Here is a 19,131-nt window from a genome sequence, read left to right as displayed (position 1 = left end):
GCAATCTGCCCCAGGGTCTCCAGTATTGCCCCAGTGTGTCCAGCAATCTGCCCCATGGTCTCCTGTATTGCCCCAGTGTGTCCAGCATTCTGCCCCATGGTCTCCAGTATTGCCCCGGTGTGTCCAGCAATCTGCCCCATGGTCTCCAGTATTGCCCCAGTATGTCCAGAAATCTGCCCCAGGGTCTCCAGTATTGCCCCAGTGTGTCCAGCAATCTGCCCCAGGGTCTCCAGTATTGCCCCAGTGTGTCCAGCAATCTGCCCCAAGGTCTCCTGTATTGCCCCAGTGTGTCCAGCATTCTGCCCCATGGTCTCCAGTATTGCCCCGGTGTGTCCAGCAATCTGCCCCATGGTCTCCAGTATTGCCCCAGTATGTCCAGAAGTCTGCCCCAGGGTCTCCAGCATTGCCTCAATGTGTCCTGAAATCTGCCCCATGGTCTCCAGTATTCAGTGTGTCCAGCATTCTGCCCCATAGTCTCCTGTACTGCCCCAGTGTGTCCAGCATTCTGCCCCATGGTCTCCAGTATTGCCCCAGTGTGTCCAGCAATCTGCCCCATGGTCTCCTGTATTGCCCCAGTGTGTCCAGCATTCTGCCCCATGGTCTCCAGTATTGCCCCGGTGTGTCCAGCAATCTGCCCCATGGTCTCCAGTATTGCCCCAGTATGTCCAGCATTCTGCCCCATGGTCTCCAGTATTGCCCCAGTGTGTCCAGCATTCTGCCCCATGGTCTCCAGTATTGCCCCAGTGTGTCCAGCATTCTGCCCCATGGTCTCCAGTATTGCCCCAGTGTGTCCAGCAATCTGCCCCATGGTCTCCTGTATTGCCCCAGTGTGTCCAGCAATCTGCCCCATGGTCTCCTGTATTGCCCCAGTGTGTCCAGCAATCTGCCCCATAGTCTCCTGTATTGCCCCAGTGTGTCCAGCAATCTGCCCCATGGTCTCCTGTATTGCCCCAGTGTGTCCAGCATTCTGCCCCATGGTCTCCAGTACTGCCCCAGTGTGTCCAGCAATCTGCCCCATGGTCTCCAGTATTGCCCCAGTGTGTCCAGCATTGCCCCAGCCCCAGACAGTCAGACATAAAGAAAAAAAAAAAAAAAGTAAAATCCTCACCTCTCCCGTTCCCAGCGCAGGTCCGGTGCAGTCAGCGTCTCTCCGGCTCTGCGACGCTCAGGACAGAGAGGCAGAGCGGCGCGCACAGTAGTGACGTCATTGCGCCCTCTGCTCTGAGACGTCGCAGAGTCAGAGGACGCTGCAGCTGCCGGCGCCGCAGGAACCAGGAGAGGTGAGTATAGAGCGGGGGGCGGGGGCGGGACCCGGGACCCGGGGGTGGGGGGAGCTGGCCCTGGTCGTGGCGGCGGACGGCGCCGCCCGAAGATTTAAAGGGGCGTCTTTTTTTTTTTTTTTTTTTTTTTCATCTTCTTCTCCTGCAGCGCCGGCCGCCCCCAGCATTGTGCCGCCCGGGGCGGACCGCCCCCCCCGCACCCCCCTTCCTACGCCACTGGTTGTTGTACTCATTTTTAATTTTTTGCCAAATTTCACATACAAGAGAAGAAAAAATGAGACAGTCTGTTATCTGTGGCTCCAGCCTGGTGTATCGCTGGTGGAAAAATCTTAGTTTCACAGGCATACGTATCATAGATCTGTGTGCTAGCCTTGGTCTCCTTTTTTTTTTTCCAAAAGTCACCCAAAAAAAATAAAAATGTATACAGTCTGTTATGTCAGCTGAGGCCTGGTGTATCTGTGTTTGAAAAATTGTAGCTTCGCAGGCATAAGTTCCATAGTTCTGTCTGCTAGCCTTGATCCACTCGTTTTTAAAAAAAAATCTCTAAAAAGCAAAGCAAAAAAAAAATGTATGCAGTCCTTTATGTCAGGCTGAGGACTGTTGCATCTGTGTTGGAAAAATCGTAGCTTTGAAGGCATACTGATCAGATATAATTTTGCTCCAAATAAATACATTTGTGTTCAGCTTTTGAAATAGTTCAATAGTCCACTTAAAATGGGCAAGGCGAAAGACAGCCTTCAGTTGTCTACAGGTCCTTCTCAAAAAATTAGCATATAGTGTTAAATTTAATTATTTACCATAATGTAATGATTACAATTAAACTTTCATATATTATAGATTCATTATCCACCAACTGAAATTTGTCAGGTCTTTTATTGTTTTAATACTGATGATTTTGGCATACAACTCCTGATAACCCAAAAAACCTGTCTCAATAAATTAGCATATCAAGAAAAGGTTCTCTAAACGACCTATTACCCTAATCTTCTGAATCAACTAATTAACTCTAAACACATGCAAAAGATACCTGAGGCTTTTATAAACTCCCTGCCTGGTTCATTACTCAAAACCCCCATCATGGGTAAGACTAGCGACCTGACAGATGTCAAGAAGGCCATCATTGACACCCTCAAGCAAGAGGGTAAAGGTACCGTCACACTAGACGATATCGCTAGCGATCCGTGACGTTGCAGCGTCCTCGCTAGCGATATCGTCCAGTGTGACAGGCAGCAGCGATCAGGCCCCTGCTGTGCTGTCGCTGGTCGGGGAAGAAAGTCCAGAACTTTATTTGGTCGCTGGACTCCCCGCAGACATCGCTGAATCGGCGTGTGTGACACCGATTCAGCGATGTCTTCACTGGTAACCAGGGTAAACATCGGGTAACTAAGTGCAGGGCCGCGCTTAGTAACCCGATGTTTACCCTGGTTACCATCCTAAAAGTAAAAAAAACAAACAGTACATACTTACCTACAGCCGTCTGTCCTCCAGCGCTGTGCTCTGCTCTCCTCCTGCTCTGGCTGTGAGCGTCGGTCAGCCGGAAAGCAGAGCGGTGACGTCACCGCTCTGCTTTCCGGCCGCTGTGCTCACACAGACAGTACAGGAGGAGTGCAGAGCACAGCGCTGGAGGACAGACGGCTGTAGGTAAGTATGTAGTGTTTGTTTTTTTTACTTTTAGGATGGTAACCAGGGTAAACATCGGGTTACTAAGCGCGGCCCTGCGCTTAGTTACCCGATGTTTACCCTGGTTACCGGCATCTTTGGTCGCTGGAGAGCGGTCTGTGTGACAGCTCTCCAGCGACCAAACAGTGACGCTGCAGCGATCCAGATCGTTGTCGGTATCGCTGCAGCGTTGCTAAGTGTGACGGTACCTTAAGACCCAGAAAGAAATTTCTCAACAAATAGGCTGTTCCCAGAGTGCTGTATCAAGGCACCTCAATGGTAAGTCTGTTGGAAGGAAACAATGTGGCAGAAAACGCTGTACAACGAGAAGAGGAGACCGGACCCTGAGGAAGATTGTGGAGAAGGACCGATTCCAGACCTTGGGGAACCTGAGGAAGCAGTGGACTGAGTCTGGTGTGGAAACATCCAGAGCCACCGTGCACAGGCGTGTGCAGGAAATGGGCTACAGGTGCCGCATTCCCCAGGTAAAGCCACTTTTGAACCATAAACAGCGGCAGAGGCGCCTGACCTGGGCTACAGAGAAGCAGCACTGGACTGTTGCTAAGTGGTCCCAAGTACTTTTTTCTGATGAAAGCAAATTTTGCATGTCATTCGGAAATCAAGGTGCCAGAGTCTGGAGGAAGACTGGGGAGAAGGAAATGCCAAAATGCCTGAAGTCCAGTGTCAAGTACCCACAGTCAGTGATGGTGTGGGGTGCCATGTCAGCTGCTGGTGTTGGTCCACTGTGTTTCATCAAGGGCAGGGTCAATGCAGCTAGCTATCAGGAGATTTTGGAGCACTTCATGCTTCCATCGGCTGAAATACTTTATGGAGATGAAGATTTCATTTTTCAGCACGACCTGGCACCTGCTCACAGTGCCAAAACCACTGGTAAATGGTTTACTGACCATGGTATTACTGTGCTCAATTGGCCTGCCAACTCTCCTGACCTGAACCCCATAGAGAATCTGTGGGATATTGTGAAGAGAAAGTTGAGAGACGCAAGACCCAACACTCTGGATGAGCTTAAGGCCGCTATTGAAGCATCCTGGGCCTCCATAACATCTCAGCAGTGTCACAGGTTGATTGCCTCCATGCCACGCCGCATTGAAGCAGTCATTTCTGCCAAAGGATTCCCGACCAAGTATTGAGTGCATAACTGAACATTATTATTTGATGGTTTTTTTGTTTGTTATTAAAAAACACTTTTATTTGATTGGATGGGTGAAATATGCTAATTTATTGAGACAGGTTTTTTGGGTTATCAGGAGTTGTATGCCAAAATCATCAGTATTAAAACAATAAAAGACCTGACAAATTTCAGTTGGTGGATAATGAATCTATAATATATGAAAGTTTAATTGTAATCATTACATTATGGTAAATAATGAAATTTAACACTATATGCTAATTTTTTTAGAAGGACCTGTATACCCCAGTCATCGCCCCAGAGGCCACATTACTAAATTCTAACATCTCTTTTCTGCTTGCTGAAGAAAAAAAGCCACTTAGGCGAAACGTACGTTGGAGTCGGAGTCCTTGAGGGTCACAGATCATCTTTACACTGGTACTAGTATTTCTCCAGAGTTTTATGCACTTGTTTGGCCTAGGCTAGACCACTTACTATGTATGCATATGCTCTTTATTGAGGTACATGGCCTATGTTATGCCATCTATTTTTGCACTTTGGAAGGTTATGTCCTTTTCTAGTATCTCTTATACTATGTGGATCTGGTCTCCTCATTCAATATATTCTTTATAATTTTGTTTAGTATTGTAGTTTGTTTTTCCTTTGTGTATTTTTTATTTTTATTATTTTTTTCAATAAAATTATACTTTTTTAGTAATTTTGTTATCTTTGCTTTATGTTCACTTTGATATTGGTTCTATATTTGATGGTGGACATTAATTCACTAGGGTGAATTTTGTTGTGTAAATGGCCAGAACCTGGTTGCGCCTCTGAGGCAAGGTGAGCTCACACACATACCTTGCATGGCCCATGTGCTTAACCTCGTGGTTCCACATTTTCTGAAAAGCTACCTGGAGCTTCCATATCTGCTGGTGAAAGTATGCCCATTTTAGAAAGTCAGCTACAGCTTCAGCCGCCCTTGCCGTGCTTCAGCAGCATTTGCAGCTTCCAGCTCACCGACTGGTGTGTGCTTTCCCCACATGTTGGAACTCTACACTGCATATGTTGGAAAGGATTTGTGAGCAGAAGAGGGCAGTTGTTGACTACTAACATCAACAAGGCCATCTATATTCAGTTCAGACTCCACACATAAGACCTCAGGAGTTGACATGGATGTCAGACATATGAATCATCCTACAAAACTTTGCGGACTGCACCAAGATGGTGAGCGGTGATGATGCCATAATTAGCATCACCGTCCCGCCGTCTCAGCATTCTGAAAACCTCTCTGCTCACAATTAAAGAGGAAGCATTACAGGCAGAGCACGAGGACATGGACCAAGGAACCATACAGGGGGATTACACTCAGCCCAGCCTCATGTCTTCCCAACGTGGATTGGTAGGCAATGAAGAGGAGGTGGAGGAAGAACAGGAGCTACTTTCATGCTCTATAGACGGTACTACAAGCACAGCTGTCATACTGTCTGTTCAGCGGGGATGGCCTGAGGACAGGAAGGAGAAGGAGGACAGCATAGTCAGTCGTCCTGTTGGTGAGGACACGGATGTCTTGCCTGTTAGCAGTCTGGTACGCATGGCTGACTTCATATGACCCTCACGTGACCCTCGCATTATAAACATTTTTGGTGACACTCATTACTGGTTGGTGACACTTCTAGACCCACTCTACAAGGAGAACTTTCAATCTCTTCTACCAGAGGCAGAGAGGTGTACTAAAATGTTGCAGTACCAGAGGGCACTTGTAGCAGAATTACTTAGAAAATTCCCATGTGAGAACGCTGGCAACAGACATCAGAGTTTGTTGTACAACCAAGGAGTCCAAGCGAGAGTGACAGAAGTACAATCTAGCTAAGGCAGGGGAACAATGGAAAAGTTCTGGGACAGTTTTCTCAGACCCTCCCATCGTGCTGGCACAGAGGCAAGGGGTGCTGTCACAAGAAGCGCAATGTTTGGGAAGATGCTGAGGGAGTATCTTGCAGATCGTACAAATGTCCTCCGTAATTCCTCTGTGCCTTTTAATTATTGGGTATCCAAGTTGGACACGTGGCATGAACTGGCTATTTATGCCTTGGAGGTCCTGGCCTACCCTGCTGCCAGCGTTCTGTCAGAGCGGGTTTTTAGTGCTGCTCATGGAATTATAACAGATAAGCGCATCCGCCTGTCAACTGAAAATGCTGACAGGTTGACTCTTCTAAGAATGAACAAAGGCTGGATTGGGCAAGATTTCTGTACACCTCCAAGTGAAAACAGCGAAACATAACCTGTAATTTATTGTCTTTTTTGTGGAGGTGTATTGTCATGCACCTCTCCCCAACCACACATGGCTATCCACTTCCTGATTTCGTTTGGTGTTATGCTCCTTATCCTCATCCTCATCATCCACAACCAGTACAACACCAGGGTGACTGTATTCCTTGATGCAAAAGTCACTCAATTTTTGTACAAGGGTGTTTTTTAGATGCCTGTTACTAATTAGAAACCAAAATAAACTCCCCCAGGGGGAACTGTCATCAAAATAAGATGTCCATATATTTTTCCCATTTATTCTTATATATTCCAGTTTTAATATCTCTGCACCGTCCTTTTATGACCCAATGTATACCTCTACAATATGAAAATATTGAAATACTATTCTATTATATATTATTTTATATCCCTGTCTCTGAGCTGTTGCTACGCACAAACATATCTCGGACACAATCTGGCATCATATATATGAACCTTTGTTTGCCCCTCCCTTTTGTTATTTACTTTCATCGGTGGATTCACATCCTTTTTTTAATTTTATTTCAACATGATTTATCTTTGTCTCCTCATTCTCCACCACTAGATCACCAGGCTTAACGTCTTCTGTGCCGCTACAGGCAGTCCAATTTTTTGCAAGGGTGTCTATGATGCCCATAGTATATTTTTAAAAAATGTATCCCCCTTGGGGAAATGTTTGTCAGCCCATGCACTTCGTGTATGGTCATTACAAGCCTAGTAGACCTGCTCCTTATCATTGGGCCTAGTTTTTAATGAAGCCTTCCTCCACCTCTCATCATTTTCCACCACAAAGGTTCACGTGTTCCGTGCTGCTACAGACAGTCAATTTTTTGGCAAGGGTGTCTGTGATCCCCATTAAATATTTTTTTAAATTTACCCACATGGGGAAATGTTTGTCAGCCCATACACTTAGTGTATGGGCATTGCAAGTCTAGAAGACACACTCCTTTGTTATGGGACAGTTTTTTATGAGGCCCTCCTCCATGTTTCTTCCAAAGGGGATTGGGGTGCATGCAAATTTTGGTCAAGGCGGAACTTGCATAAGAAAACAGTATGGCAGGACCAACTGAAGAATGTGAAGTGACTTTTCCTGTGGCCATCCAGTACCTGGGTTCAAAGGCTTATTGGGGTGCATATAACTTGATAGCAAGGCAGGGCTTGAATACATAAGAAAACAATATGGCAGGACCAACTGAAGAATGTGAAGTGGCTTTTCCTGTGGCCATCCAGAACCTGGATTCAAAGGCTTATTAGGGTGCATATGACTTGATAGCAGGGCAGGCCTTGCATTCAATGCAACATTTTTTCAGGAAGCCCTCCTGTACCTCTCATGAAAGGGGTATTGGGGTGCGTTGTAATTGTTGGCAGCCCAGCCACTCACTTCATAGGCAATAACAGCATAGGAGACCCATTGTTTAATAATGGCCCTTTAAGAATATTAATGCCACCTGATGCCCCTCTAAAAATAGGCTTTGAGTAGTGTTGAGCATTCCGATACCGCAAGTATCGGGTATCGGCCGATACTTGCGGTATCGGAATTCCGATACCGAGATCCGATATTTTTGTGATATCGGGTATCGGTATCGGAAGTGTAAAATAAAGAATTAAAATAAAAAATATTGTTATATTCACCTCTCCGGCGGCCCCTGGACATCAGCGGGAGGATCCGGCGTCCGGCACGGCTTCTTTCTTCAAAATGCGCGCCTTCAGGACCTGTGGAATGACGTCCCGGCTTCTGATTGGTCGCGTGCCGCCCATGTGACCGCCACGCGACCAATCAGAAGCCGCGACGTCATTCCTCAGCTAAAGTCCTAGAATGAGCGCCTTCTAGGACCTGAGGAATGACGTCGCGGCTTCTGATTGGTCGCGTGGCGGTCACATGGGCGGCACGCGACCAATCAGAAGCCGGGACGTCATTCCACAGGTCCTGAAGGCGCGCATTTTGAAGAAAGAAGCCGTGCCGGACGCCGGATCCTCCCGCTGATGTCCAGGGGCCGCCGGAGAGGTGAATATAACAATATTTTTTATTTTAATTCTTTATTTTACACTTTAATATGGATCCCAGGGCCTGAAGGAGAGTTTCCTCTCCTTCAGACCCTGGGATCCATGAGGATACATTCCGATACTTGATGTCCCATTGACTTGTATTGGTATCGGATATCGGTATCGGCGATATCCGATATTTTTCGGGTATCGGCCGATACTATCCGATACCGATACTTTCAAGTATCGGACGGTATCGCTCAACACTAGCTTTGAGACTTTAAGACTGAGTCCGTCTTTCATAAATGAAGCAAGACGTGTCTCCTTATGTGTCACACACAACATGGTCAGCTAGGGTTGTTAAATGTTACAATGACAAGTTGAAAAACGCATCAAAAATGCTGCATGTGAACATAACCCAAGTGGTGGAGGAACATTTTGGTCTGGGGTTAATTATTTTGCCTTATATACGAGTCATTACCCTGGAAAGGATGTACATTAACATATTTCCCAGCAAAATCCATTTTGGTTTAGTTTTTGTATGTTTTTTGGTGCACCTGTAAAAATGGCGTGAAACTCTGACAGCATTGCTTACAGCTGTGACCTTGGAGTCAGAAATGCTTCAAGGGGTGATCCCCATGATGTCCCTGTGTCATTTGAGCAGTGTTTACATGATTTTCAGATGTTTTTAGACCTTAATAGAACCCCGGGGGGGGGGGGGGGGGGGAGGGTGTCGCGGTAAAATACTCGGGTTTCCCACAGACTTACATTGGGCTCGTTGCTCGGGTTGAGTGCCCAACTATTCCATTTTAGCGCTCCCTCATCACTAGACATAACCTTTTTAGAAAAAAACTTTAGGCTAAACCTACAACCATGCCTTTTGAAGAGGTAGTACAAGACACAAGGACGAGAAGACTACCAAAGAAAAAACAACAATGTTATGCACTACCTGTATTCCTCCAGACCCTAGTTTAGGCATCACACATTAAATTTGTTTTATATAAACTTTTTCACATAATGTAAGTACTTTATTACCAACAAATTGCACCCATATCTTATTGTCATTTACTATTTTATAAATCAATTGCTCTAAACATACTGTATAGGTTTATGGATAGTGGAGAATTGTGCTGTAGCCACAACATTCTAAATAATAATAATTTTATTTGTATAGCACCAGCATATTCCGCAGCATTTTACGATTAAACGGGGACATCTACAGATAATAAAGACATTATCAGGTAACATATAGATCAACAATACCAGAAGGAGTGAGGGCCCACTCGCAAGCTTACAATCTACAAGGAAACGGGGGCACACAATAGGTAATATGCTTGTCATGTATGGTTCAACCATTATTATAATAAATAGCACATTTCAAATAAGCTGATTCAGCCATTATCGGTATAAGTGCAGTTACAAAGAGCTATTGGATGCCTGGAGGATGAGGAAACAGATGAATAGGAGGAAACAGATTCTGGGAAAATTTAGAAAGGGGGAACAGGGAAGAGTTTGATTAATGAAGGGACTTGATAGGCCTGACTAAAGAGATGTGTTTTAAAGCCCACTTAAAAATGTGGGGCTAGGTATTAATCTAATAGTCTGGGTTAGTACATTCCAGAAAACGGGTGCAGCATGAGAGAAGTTTTGAAGCCAAAAGTGGGAGGTTCAGATTATGGCGGATGTTACTCAGCAAGTAGAGCACAGGTAGGGTGATATGCAGAAAGGAGGGTGGAGATGTATGGTGGGGCTTAACTGTGGAGAGCTTTGAAGGTGAGATAGATACATTTATATTGAACTCTGTTGTGGATTGGTAACCTGTTCAATGACTGGCACAAGGTGGAGACATCAGTGTAGCAGCTGGACAGAAATATGACCCTCACTGCCACAATCAGGATAGATAGAAGAGAAGAAAGTTCAGTAAGATGGAGACTAATTAGTAGATAGTTGAAGAAGTCAAGAGGAGAATGAAGAAGACCAACAGTAAGACTTTTTGCAGATTCAAATGTGAGAAAAGGTCATATTGTTGAGATGTCTTTAAGGTGCAAATGACATGAGCAAGTGAGTGATTGCATATAGGGAATAAAAGATAGTTCTGTGTCAAATATCCCCCATAAACAGCGAGTGTGGTGCTTGGGAGTTATGACTGAAACGTGCAAGGAAATTGCAATATCTGATATAGGCAAGTTAGAAGAGGAAGTAAATGCAAAAAGTTCAGTTTTGGAGAGATTTAGTTTTCAATAGAGGGAGAGCATGGTGTTATAGACATCCGTCCCTGTCTAACACTACGGAGAGCCTTAGCTCGCCCTACTCCCCAGGGTACTTCTGAAGGTGAAGATGATGGAGACTCCACCCTTGCCTTATCTCCTGAGTTAGCCCTCTGTCTGTTCTCTTCCCCCACCCAGGGAAGAGGGGCGCTACTGTGCACCGTAGTACACAAACCCGACAAACAAGGCTAGACGAACAAGGGTTAACAAAAAACTCCAGGCATACAAAATATTTACTCATATAACAGAGGAATGCACTGGGGCATGGAGGTAGGGGACTAAACCAAAATAGAGAAAGCTAGGGAATTACTACATATACAAACCAAGCAACAGTCACTGATAACTTGTCTAACTCTCCTTCTCATATGAACAAGCTCTGACAAGGATTTGTAACCGAGCCCAGATTATAAAGGGGAAAGGAGTGGATAACCAAGCTCAGCTGTGAGCACAGAGGTTTTCAACATGACCGATTAACCCCTGTTCTGCCAGAAGGAATAAACTTTAAAATGAAGAAGTGCTTCTTGCCAGCGCCGGAGTAGGAGTAATGAAACTCTGTGGTCTTCTGGCTCCACACAGTCGCTGTAACCCCATGACAGACATTCTCTGCTATTTTGTATTAAGGTGGGGGTGATATCAGAAAATGTGTATAATTGGATGTCATTAGCATATAGATAGTACTGGAAAATAAAATCTGTTGATGGTTGGTCTAATGGGGGCAGTGTATTTAGGAAAGAGGAGTGTGCCTAGTACTGAACCTTAAGTAACGCTGACAATAAGGGAAACTGGAGAACTTATGCAATGAATGTTAATAAGATTAGGTTAGCACAGTTTCTATGTGCAGCAGGAAGATAGCTTTAGGTTTACCAGTGGAAGGAGGGACAGGGTTAGAAAAGATGTGCCAACTACAAATTTAAGGAGTATAAAGAGAATGAGCAGGCGATTCAGTTATTTGTGCAAGTGTTGTGCATTGTATAGCAGTAGTGGATGGTTTGGAATGTTTCAGAAATGCAGAGCACGAAAGCTTTCATATTGCGCACACCTGTTACTTGTCATAGGTGAGTTTGAATGAGCATCACATACTTGAAACAAAGTTGTTTACCCATATTTTTGAAAAGGTGCCAACAATTCTGTCTTGCCCAGTTTTGGGGTTTTGTGGGAAATTATGTCCAATTTTCCTTCTTTTCTCTGTTTTTTTTGTGTTGTTCCAAAACACACAAAGGAAAAAAGTTGGAAAAACAAAACGTGTAATTGCCATACTTCATTGGGAGAATTTATTTTCTGGAACACTTTCAAGGGTGCCAACGCTCTTGAGCTTGACTATAGATGAAATAAAGAGACATGGGAATTACATTTTGCATCAAATTGAACAAGAAGCTTGTTGGTTAGAATCTTACACACCTTACCTGTCTCCTGCCCTGTGGATACACTTGGTATATATTCTATGAGATTGATCAGAATTCTTCCCTTTTACTTCTTGCTGCTGACAAGCTAGTTCTTCTAGCAGGTGCTACCAAAAACAAGTAGCAAAAATACAAATCATACAAATATATATTCGACAACACCTGTTGTCTCTACTCTAATCAATGGATAAAATGTGCCAGAAAAAAGTTGTTTTACCGTAAAGTTGTCACAGTATTTATATGTTAAACTATAAATGACAGGCTTTTTGGTATATTTGTCAGATACTGTATGAGAGTAAAGAAAAAGGATATGATCCAGGTATGTTTTAGAATGTAATTATTTTACTCTTTGCTCTGGCTGTTTTTCAGATGCAAGAGAATGTATATCATGTTCATCGGACTTCTGGTCTAATGCCTACAAGAATGAGTGTGTGCTAAAAGAAGTGGAATTTCTTGCTTCTGATGAAGCTTTGGGGATAACGCTGATATTTCTTGCTGTTTTCGGTGCCTCTTTAGTTATCGCCTTTACCATTATTTACATTATGTACAGAGAAACTGCCCTGGTCAAGGCAAATAACCGCAGCTTGAGTTTTCTTATTCAAGTTTCACTGGTCTGTACTTTCATGACTTCAATTCTTTTTGTTGGGAAACCAGAGGAATGGTCATGTATGGCGAGACAAACTACACTGGCATTAGGGTTTTCTTTGTGTCTTTCCTGCATACTTGGTAAAACAATTGTTTTGATGCTAGCAAAGAGAGCTGCCAAATCAAAAATGGCTGAAAAAACGAAACCGATAGACTTCAAGCCTTTGTATCAGAAAATTGTTGCCATCACTGGCTTAACAGTTGAAGTCGGGATATGTACAGCTTACCTAATTTTGACGCCTCCTTGGGTTTACAAAAACATGGAGTCCCAAAATATCAAGATAATTCTTGAGTGCAATGAAGGTTCCATTGAATTCTTGTGCTCCATGTTCGGGTTTGATGTCCTCCTGGCTATACTATGCTTTATAACTGCTTTTGTATCTCGAAAACTTCCAGACAATTTCAATGAGGCTAAATTTATCACATTTGGCATGCTGGTCTTCTTCATTGTTTGGATATCCTTCGTTCCAGCTTATTTGAGCACAAGAGGAAAATTCAAAGTAGCTGTTGAAATATTTGCCATTTTAGCATCAAGCTTTGGTTTACTTGGTTGTATTTATGTCCCTAAAGGATATATTATTCTAATAAAACCAGAGAGAAACACTGAAGAAATTGTTGGTGGTAAAGCTACGACTAATGACAAAAGTGCGCCAGCAACATCAGCCTCTATTACTAGTGAGATGAATATTTCAACAGTATCCACCGTTGTGCTCGATGATTAATGTTTTTGTAGCTTAACCAAAGGCCATGTCTTGGTGTTAAGAGTACATAAATATTACATTAATACATAAAGATTTTTATTTTTTGCTAAAACTGTGATTGGATTCAAAACTTGAGTATATTTTCACTCTCGTTTCGATACAATTTCGGTCCTAGCTTAAGGAAAAAACAGGATGGTGGCAACCATACCGCAAACGTGCTTTATGAATCTGAATTAACCCTAACGGGGATGTGCAGTTTTCATTTTATAAATGTTTCAATAATACAGCATAAATATATACAGTACAGAGTAAAAGTTTGGACACACCATCTCATTTAAAGATTTTTCTGTATTTTCATGACTATGAAAAGTGTAAATTCGCACTGAAGGCATCAAAACTATGAATTAACACATGTGGAAATATATACGTAACAAAAAAGTGTGAAACAACTGAAAATATGTCTTATATTCTAGGTTCTTCAAAGTAGCCACCATTTGCATTGATGACTGCTTTGCACACTCTTGGCATTCTCTTGATGAGCTTCAAGAGGTAGTCACCGGAAATGGTCTTCCAACAATCTTGAAGGAGTTCCTAGAGATGCTTAGCACTTGTTGGCCCTTTTGCCTTCACTCTGCGGTCCAGCTCACCCCAAACCATCTTGATTGGGTTCAGGTCTGGTGACTGTGGAGGCCGGTCATCTGGCGGTGCACCCCATCACTCTCTTTCTTGGTCAAATAGCCCTTACACAGCCTAGAGGTGTGTTTGGGGTCATTGTCCTGTTGAAAAATAAATGATGGTCCAACTAAACGCAAACTGGATGGAATAGCATGCCACTACAAGATGCTGTGGTAGCCATGCTGGTTCAGTATGCCTTCAATTTTGAATAAATCCCCAACAGTGTCACCAGCAACGCACCCCCACACCATCACACCTCCTCCATGCTTCATGTTGGGAACCAGGCATGTAGAGTCCATTCGTTCACCTTTTCTGCGTCGCACAAAGACACGGTGGTTGGAACCAAAGATCTCAAATTTGGACTCATCAGACCAAAGCACAGATTTCCACTGGTCTAATGTCCATTCCTTGTGTTCTTTAGCCCAAAAAAGTCTCTTCTGCTTGTTGCCTGTCCTTAGCAGTGGTTTCCTAGCAGCTATTTTACCATGAAGGTCTGCAGCACAAAGTCTCCTCTCAACAGTTGTTGTAGAGATGTGTCTGCTGCTAGAACTCTTTGTGGCATTGACCTGGTCTATAATCTAGGCTGCTGTTAACCTTCGATTTCTGAAGCTAGTGACTCGGATAAACTTATCCTCAGAAGCAGAGGTGACTCTTGGTCTTCCTTTCCTGGGGCGGTCCTCATGTGAGCCAGTTTCTTGTAGCGCTTGATGGTTTTTGCAATTGCACTTGGGGACACTTTCAAAGTTTTCTCAATTTTTCAGACTGACTGACCTTCATTTCTTAAAGTAATGATGGCCGCTTATTTTTCTATACTTAGCTGCTTTTTTCTTGCCATAATGCAAATTCTAGCAGTCTGTTCAGTAGGACTATCAGCTTTGTATCTACCAGACTTCTGCACAACACAACTGGTGGTCCCAACCAAATTTATAAGGCAAGAAATCCCACTTATTAAACCTGACAGGGCACACCTGTGAAGTGAAAACCATTTCCGGTGACTACCTCTTGAAGCTCATCAAGAGAATGCCAAGAGTGTGCAAAGAAGTCATCAAAACAAAAGGTGGCTACTTTGAAGAACCTAGAATATAAGACATAATTTCAATTGTTTCACACTTTTTTGTTAAGTATATAATTCCACATGTGTTAATTCATATTTTTGATGCCTTCAGTGTGAATTTACAATTTTCATAGTCATGAAAATACAGAAAAATCTTTAAATGAGAAGGTGTGTCCAAACTTTTGCTCTGTACTGTATAAGAAAAATGTAATAAAAAAAACTAAAAACAAAGTGGATATAAAAATGTGAAGCACATATTGTCTACCATGTACCTTGCATAAGGTGCTGTTAACACTACGTTTCTGAAGAGCATCCCGGGGTAGTCTGAATCCTGTTTTTAGATGGTAGTCAGCAACGTTTCTCTGCCTGTCTAAAATGACAAGACGCTTTCATTAAATAGTAAAAATGGAACTCATGTGAATTCTGTTTATCTCATAGCAGCCTATGGCTCTGTTGGATTTGTCTGAATCCCATAGTTAGAAGGATTCAGATTGAACCTGAGGATGCAGTGTAGAAACACAGTTTGAATAGGGACTAATAAAAATCAGAAGTCACTCATATAAGAAAATGTGAACTGTCTACATTTTATTACTGATGGGTGGATGTATAGTAATAGAAATGAGCACATATTTTAATATTACTTGTGTAGATAGTCTGGAGATAAGATTTATTCTTTTAAGGAAATACCGTTTGTCATTGTGTATTGTAATCATTTTTCCTTTTACATTTCTATAGAAAATTCATGTTTCACAATGTCCTTAAAGAAGCACTCCCATCAAAGTTTTTATCCTCTTCATATATTTATATTACAATTATCATATTATATAGCACTGTGTATTTACAATTACTTATTTTGTCTTTCTACCCAGATAATTTTTCTCTTTTTTTCTGCTCTATGTAGAAACAGGAAGTCTCTTTTCCTTGCATTCCCCCTGCCAGGGACTTTTGCAGTCACTGTTGACTCATACAGGGAAATTTGACTTCCTGTCTCTACATAGAGCTTAGAAGGATTCAGATAGTCAGTTTCCACTCACATGATGCCATAGATCTAATGGAGAACAGAAGAATTAGCTGGGTAGAAAAGCAAAATGAGCAATTGTAAGTATATAGTGCTATATATTATGATGATTGCAATATATTAAGAGGAGAAACATTTTGATGGGAGTGCTTCTTTAATGTTTTATGTAGCAATGTTGAGATGGATGACTGTCTGGTATAACAAAATCAAATAATAAATGCTGCGCTCATACCCAGAGTGTAGAATGATTAGAAAGAGCATCCCTCCCCCACTCTAAGCAACCCAACTATTCTATGCATTGCATAGACAGCTCATTAGTTTCAATAATTATTATTTTACCCTATTATGATGCTGCAGAGCTTTAATACTTACTGCTGCGTTACTCCACAGATTGCAACTGCCCTTAGGGTGTCACAATAGCAACGCACCCTGTGATTAACTTATTGAAACCTAACAAAAAGAAAATGTGCTAGCTTCATAAAATTTAGTATAGTGTATAAGCATTAGAGTTGTATATAACTCATCGCAAGATATGCATTTCAACCGCTTTTATTTCTGGTAAATAAATGTAAATTTATAGCTATGTTTACTTTGATCAGATGTCCACCATATAATCTCAGTTTTCTCTTAGATTTAATTACATTTACATAACCTGCGAGAAAAGCAGATGGAAGGTATATTTGTGTTGAAGTTCTATTTGTGCTGGTTTCTTCTGCAGGACATCTTTCTAGGAAAACAATTTTATAACATACTACATAAAGAGACAAAGTGAGATGATGCAATTTGTGAGACTAATAAAATATAAATAAAATACAAAATCTGGTTGTGATTTATTCTGATCAAGACATTAAATAAAGTACAGAATTTTCGAAACATTGTGACTGAGCTTGTTTTATCACTTGTATTATTTTTGTTTCGTGACATGCATATCCTGAGCGTTCGTTTTTGCCTGCAACCTTGTGCACACAGCAATCTGTCTAAGGCTGCCGTCACACTAGCAGTATTTGGTCAGTATTTTACATCAGTATTTGTAATACAAAACCAGGAGTGGGTGATAAATACAGAAATGGTGCATATGTTTCTATTATACTTTTCCTCTATTTGTTCCACTCCTGGTTTTGGCTTACAAATACTGATGTAAAATACTGACCAAATACTGCTAGTGTGATGGCAGCCTAACTGATGAAGGTCATTGTAGGACCGAAATGTTTCTTAATTTTTGGATTGCCTGCACAACATAAAATTATTTGCTTACAACATTTACCTGAGTGCCAAGTTTTCTTCAAGATCCCTTATACAGTACACACACAGAGAAGTAACTTCTGTTCCCCTCACTGTCAGTAGCCAGGGCCGTTATCAGGGCATTACTGCCCTTACTGGCATATGGGGCCCAATTAGCAGAGGGGGCCTGCAGTGGACCCCTCTGTTCTGCCTACTGGGGCCCAGCGTCGGGATCCTGCCAGCTCCTCTGACGCACGATCAGTTAAAATCTGTTGCCGTGCAGGAGTTTACTTGTAATGGTGGCAGATTAAAAAATCTTTTAGCCAAAACAAAAGCTGATGGCTATGTATGTTATCTGGTAATGGGACCTGTAAATGTGTGATTTGTGAGGATGTGGTGCAGAAGTGGAGTTTTTCCAAGAGAGAGTGGTGGGACTGTGGATGGTTCGAGGGGTGGAGGCGGAGCTGGAGTGGAGCCTGAGTGGACTCTCAAGGGGCCCCGAAAATTTTGCCAGTATGAGGCCCTGAAATTCCTAGTGGCAGCTTTGACCCTAAGCACACAGCTAAAATAACAAAGGAGTGGCTTCAGAAGAACTCTGTGACCATTCTTGACTGGCCCAGCCAGAGCCCTGATCTAAACCTAATTGATCATCTCTGAAGAGACACAAAAATGGCTGTCCACCAACGTTCACCATCCAGCCGGACAGAACTGGAGAGGATCTGCAAGGAAGAATGGCAGAGGATCCCCAAACCCAGGTGTGGAAAACTTGTTGCACCATTCCCAAGAAGACTCATGGCTGTACTGGGTCAAAAGGGTGCTTCTACTCAATACTGAGCAAAGGGTCTGAATACTTATGACCATGTGATATTTCAGTTTTTCTTTTTTAATATATTTGCAAACATTTCTACATTTATGGGTTGTTTTCATTCAAAATTGTGGTGCAGAGGGTACATTAATGAGAAAAAAAGAACTTTTTTGAATTTACCAAATGGCTGCAATGAAACAGAGTGAAAAATGTAAAGGGGTCCGAATACTTTCTGTTCCCACTGTATATATATAGCTCTGGCAAAAATTAAGAGACCACCACATCAAAACCCTGTTATGAGCAGCCCAATCTCCAGACCTGACCCCATTGAAAACCTCTGGAATGTAATCAAGAGGATGATGGATAGTCACAAGCCATCAAAGAAGAACTGCTTACATTTTTGCACAAGGAGCAGTGTGAAAGACTGGTGGAAAGCACCAAGACGCATGAAAGCTGTGATTAAAAATCATGGTTATTCCACAAAATGATTTCTAAACTCTTCCTGAATTAAAACATTAGTATTGTTATTTCTAAATGATTATGCACTTGTTTTCCTTGCATTATTTGAGGTCTGAAAGCCCTGTTTTTTTTTTTAAATTTTGACCACTTCTCCTTTTCAGAAAAAAAAAATACAAAATTTAGTGCTAGGAACTTCGGAGACATGTTGTCAGATGTTTATAGAATAAAAGAACAATTTACATTTTACTCAAAAATTTACTTATAAAGAGAAAAATCAGAGAAGCTGAACATTTTGCAGTGGTCTCTTAATTTTTGCCAGGGCTGTACAGGTCCTTCTCAAAAAATTAGCATATAGTGTTAAATTTCATTATTTACCATAATGTAATGATTACAATTAAACTTTCATATATTATAGATTCATTATCCACCAACTGAAATTTGTCAGGTCTTTTATTGTTTTAATACTGATGATTTTGGCATACAACTCCTGATAACCCAAAAAACCTGTCTCAATAAATTAGCATATTTCACCCATCCAATCAAATAAAAGTG

At 42.3% G+C, this 19,131-nt stretch overlaps 1 protein-coding gene across 1 annotated transcript in view; it reads left to right on the top strand.

The window, feature by feature from the left end:
• Window positions 1-13,642, top strand: part of LOC138638279 (vomeronasal type-2 receptor 1-like) — a 223,357-nt gene extending 209,715 nt beyond the window's left edge. Inside the window, exon 6 of the mRNA XM_069727455.1 lies at window positions 12,371-13,642. Coding sequence (XP_069583556.1) covers window positions 12,371-13,368 — 998 coding nt within the window. The 3' untranslated portion in view covers window positions 13,369-13,642. The remainder of the gene's footprint in view (window positions 1-12,370) is intronic.
• Window positions 13,643-19,131: the final 5,489 nt, after the last annotated feature.

Source organism: Ranitomeya imitator, chromosome 5 (genome assembly GCF_032444005.1).
Source record: "Ranitomeya imitator isolate aRanImi1 chromosome 5, aRanImi1.pri, whole genome shotgun sequence".
Lineage (NCBI taxonomy): Eukaryota > Metazoa > Chordata > Amphibia > Anura > Dendrobatidae > Ranitomeya > Ranitomeya imitator.
Note: the sequence above shows the minus strand (reverse complement) of the source record. Positions and strands in the feature narration are given on the sequence as shown.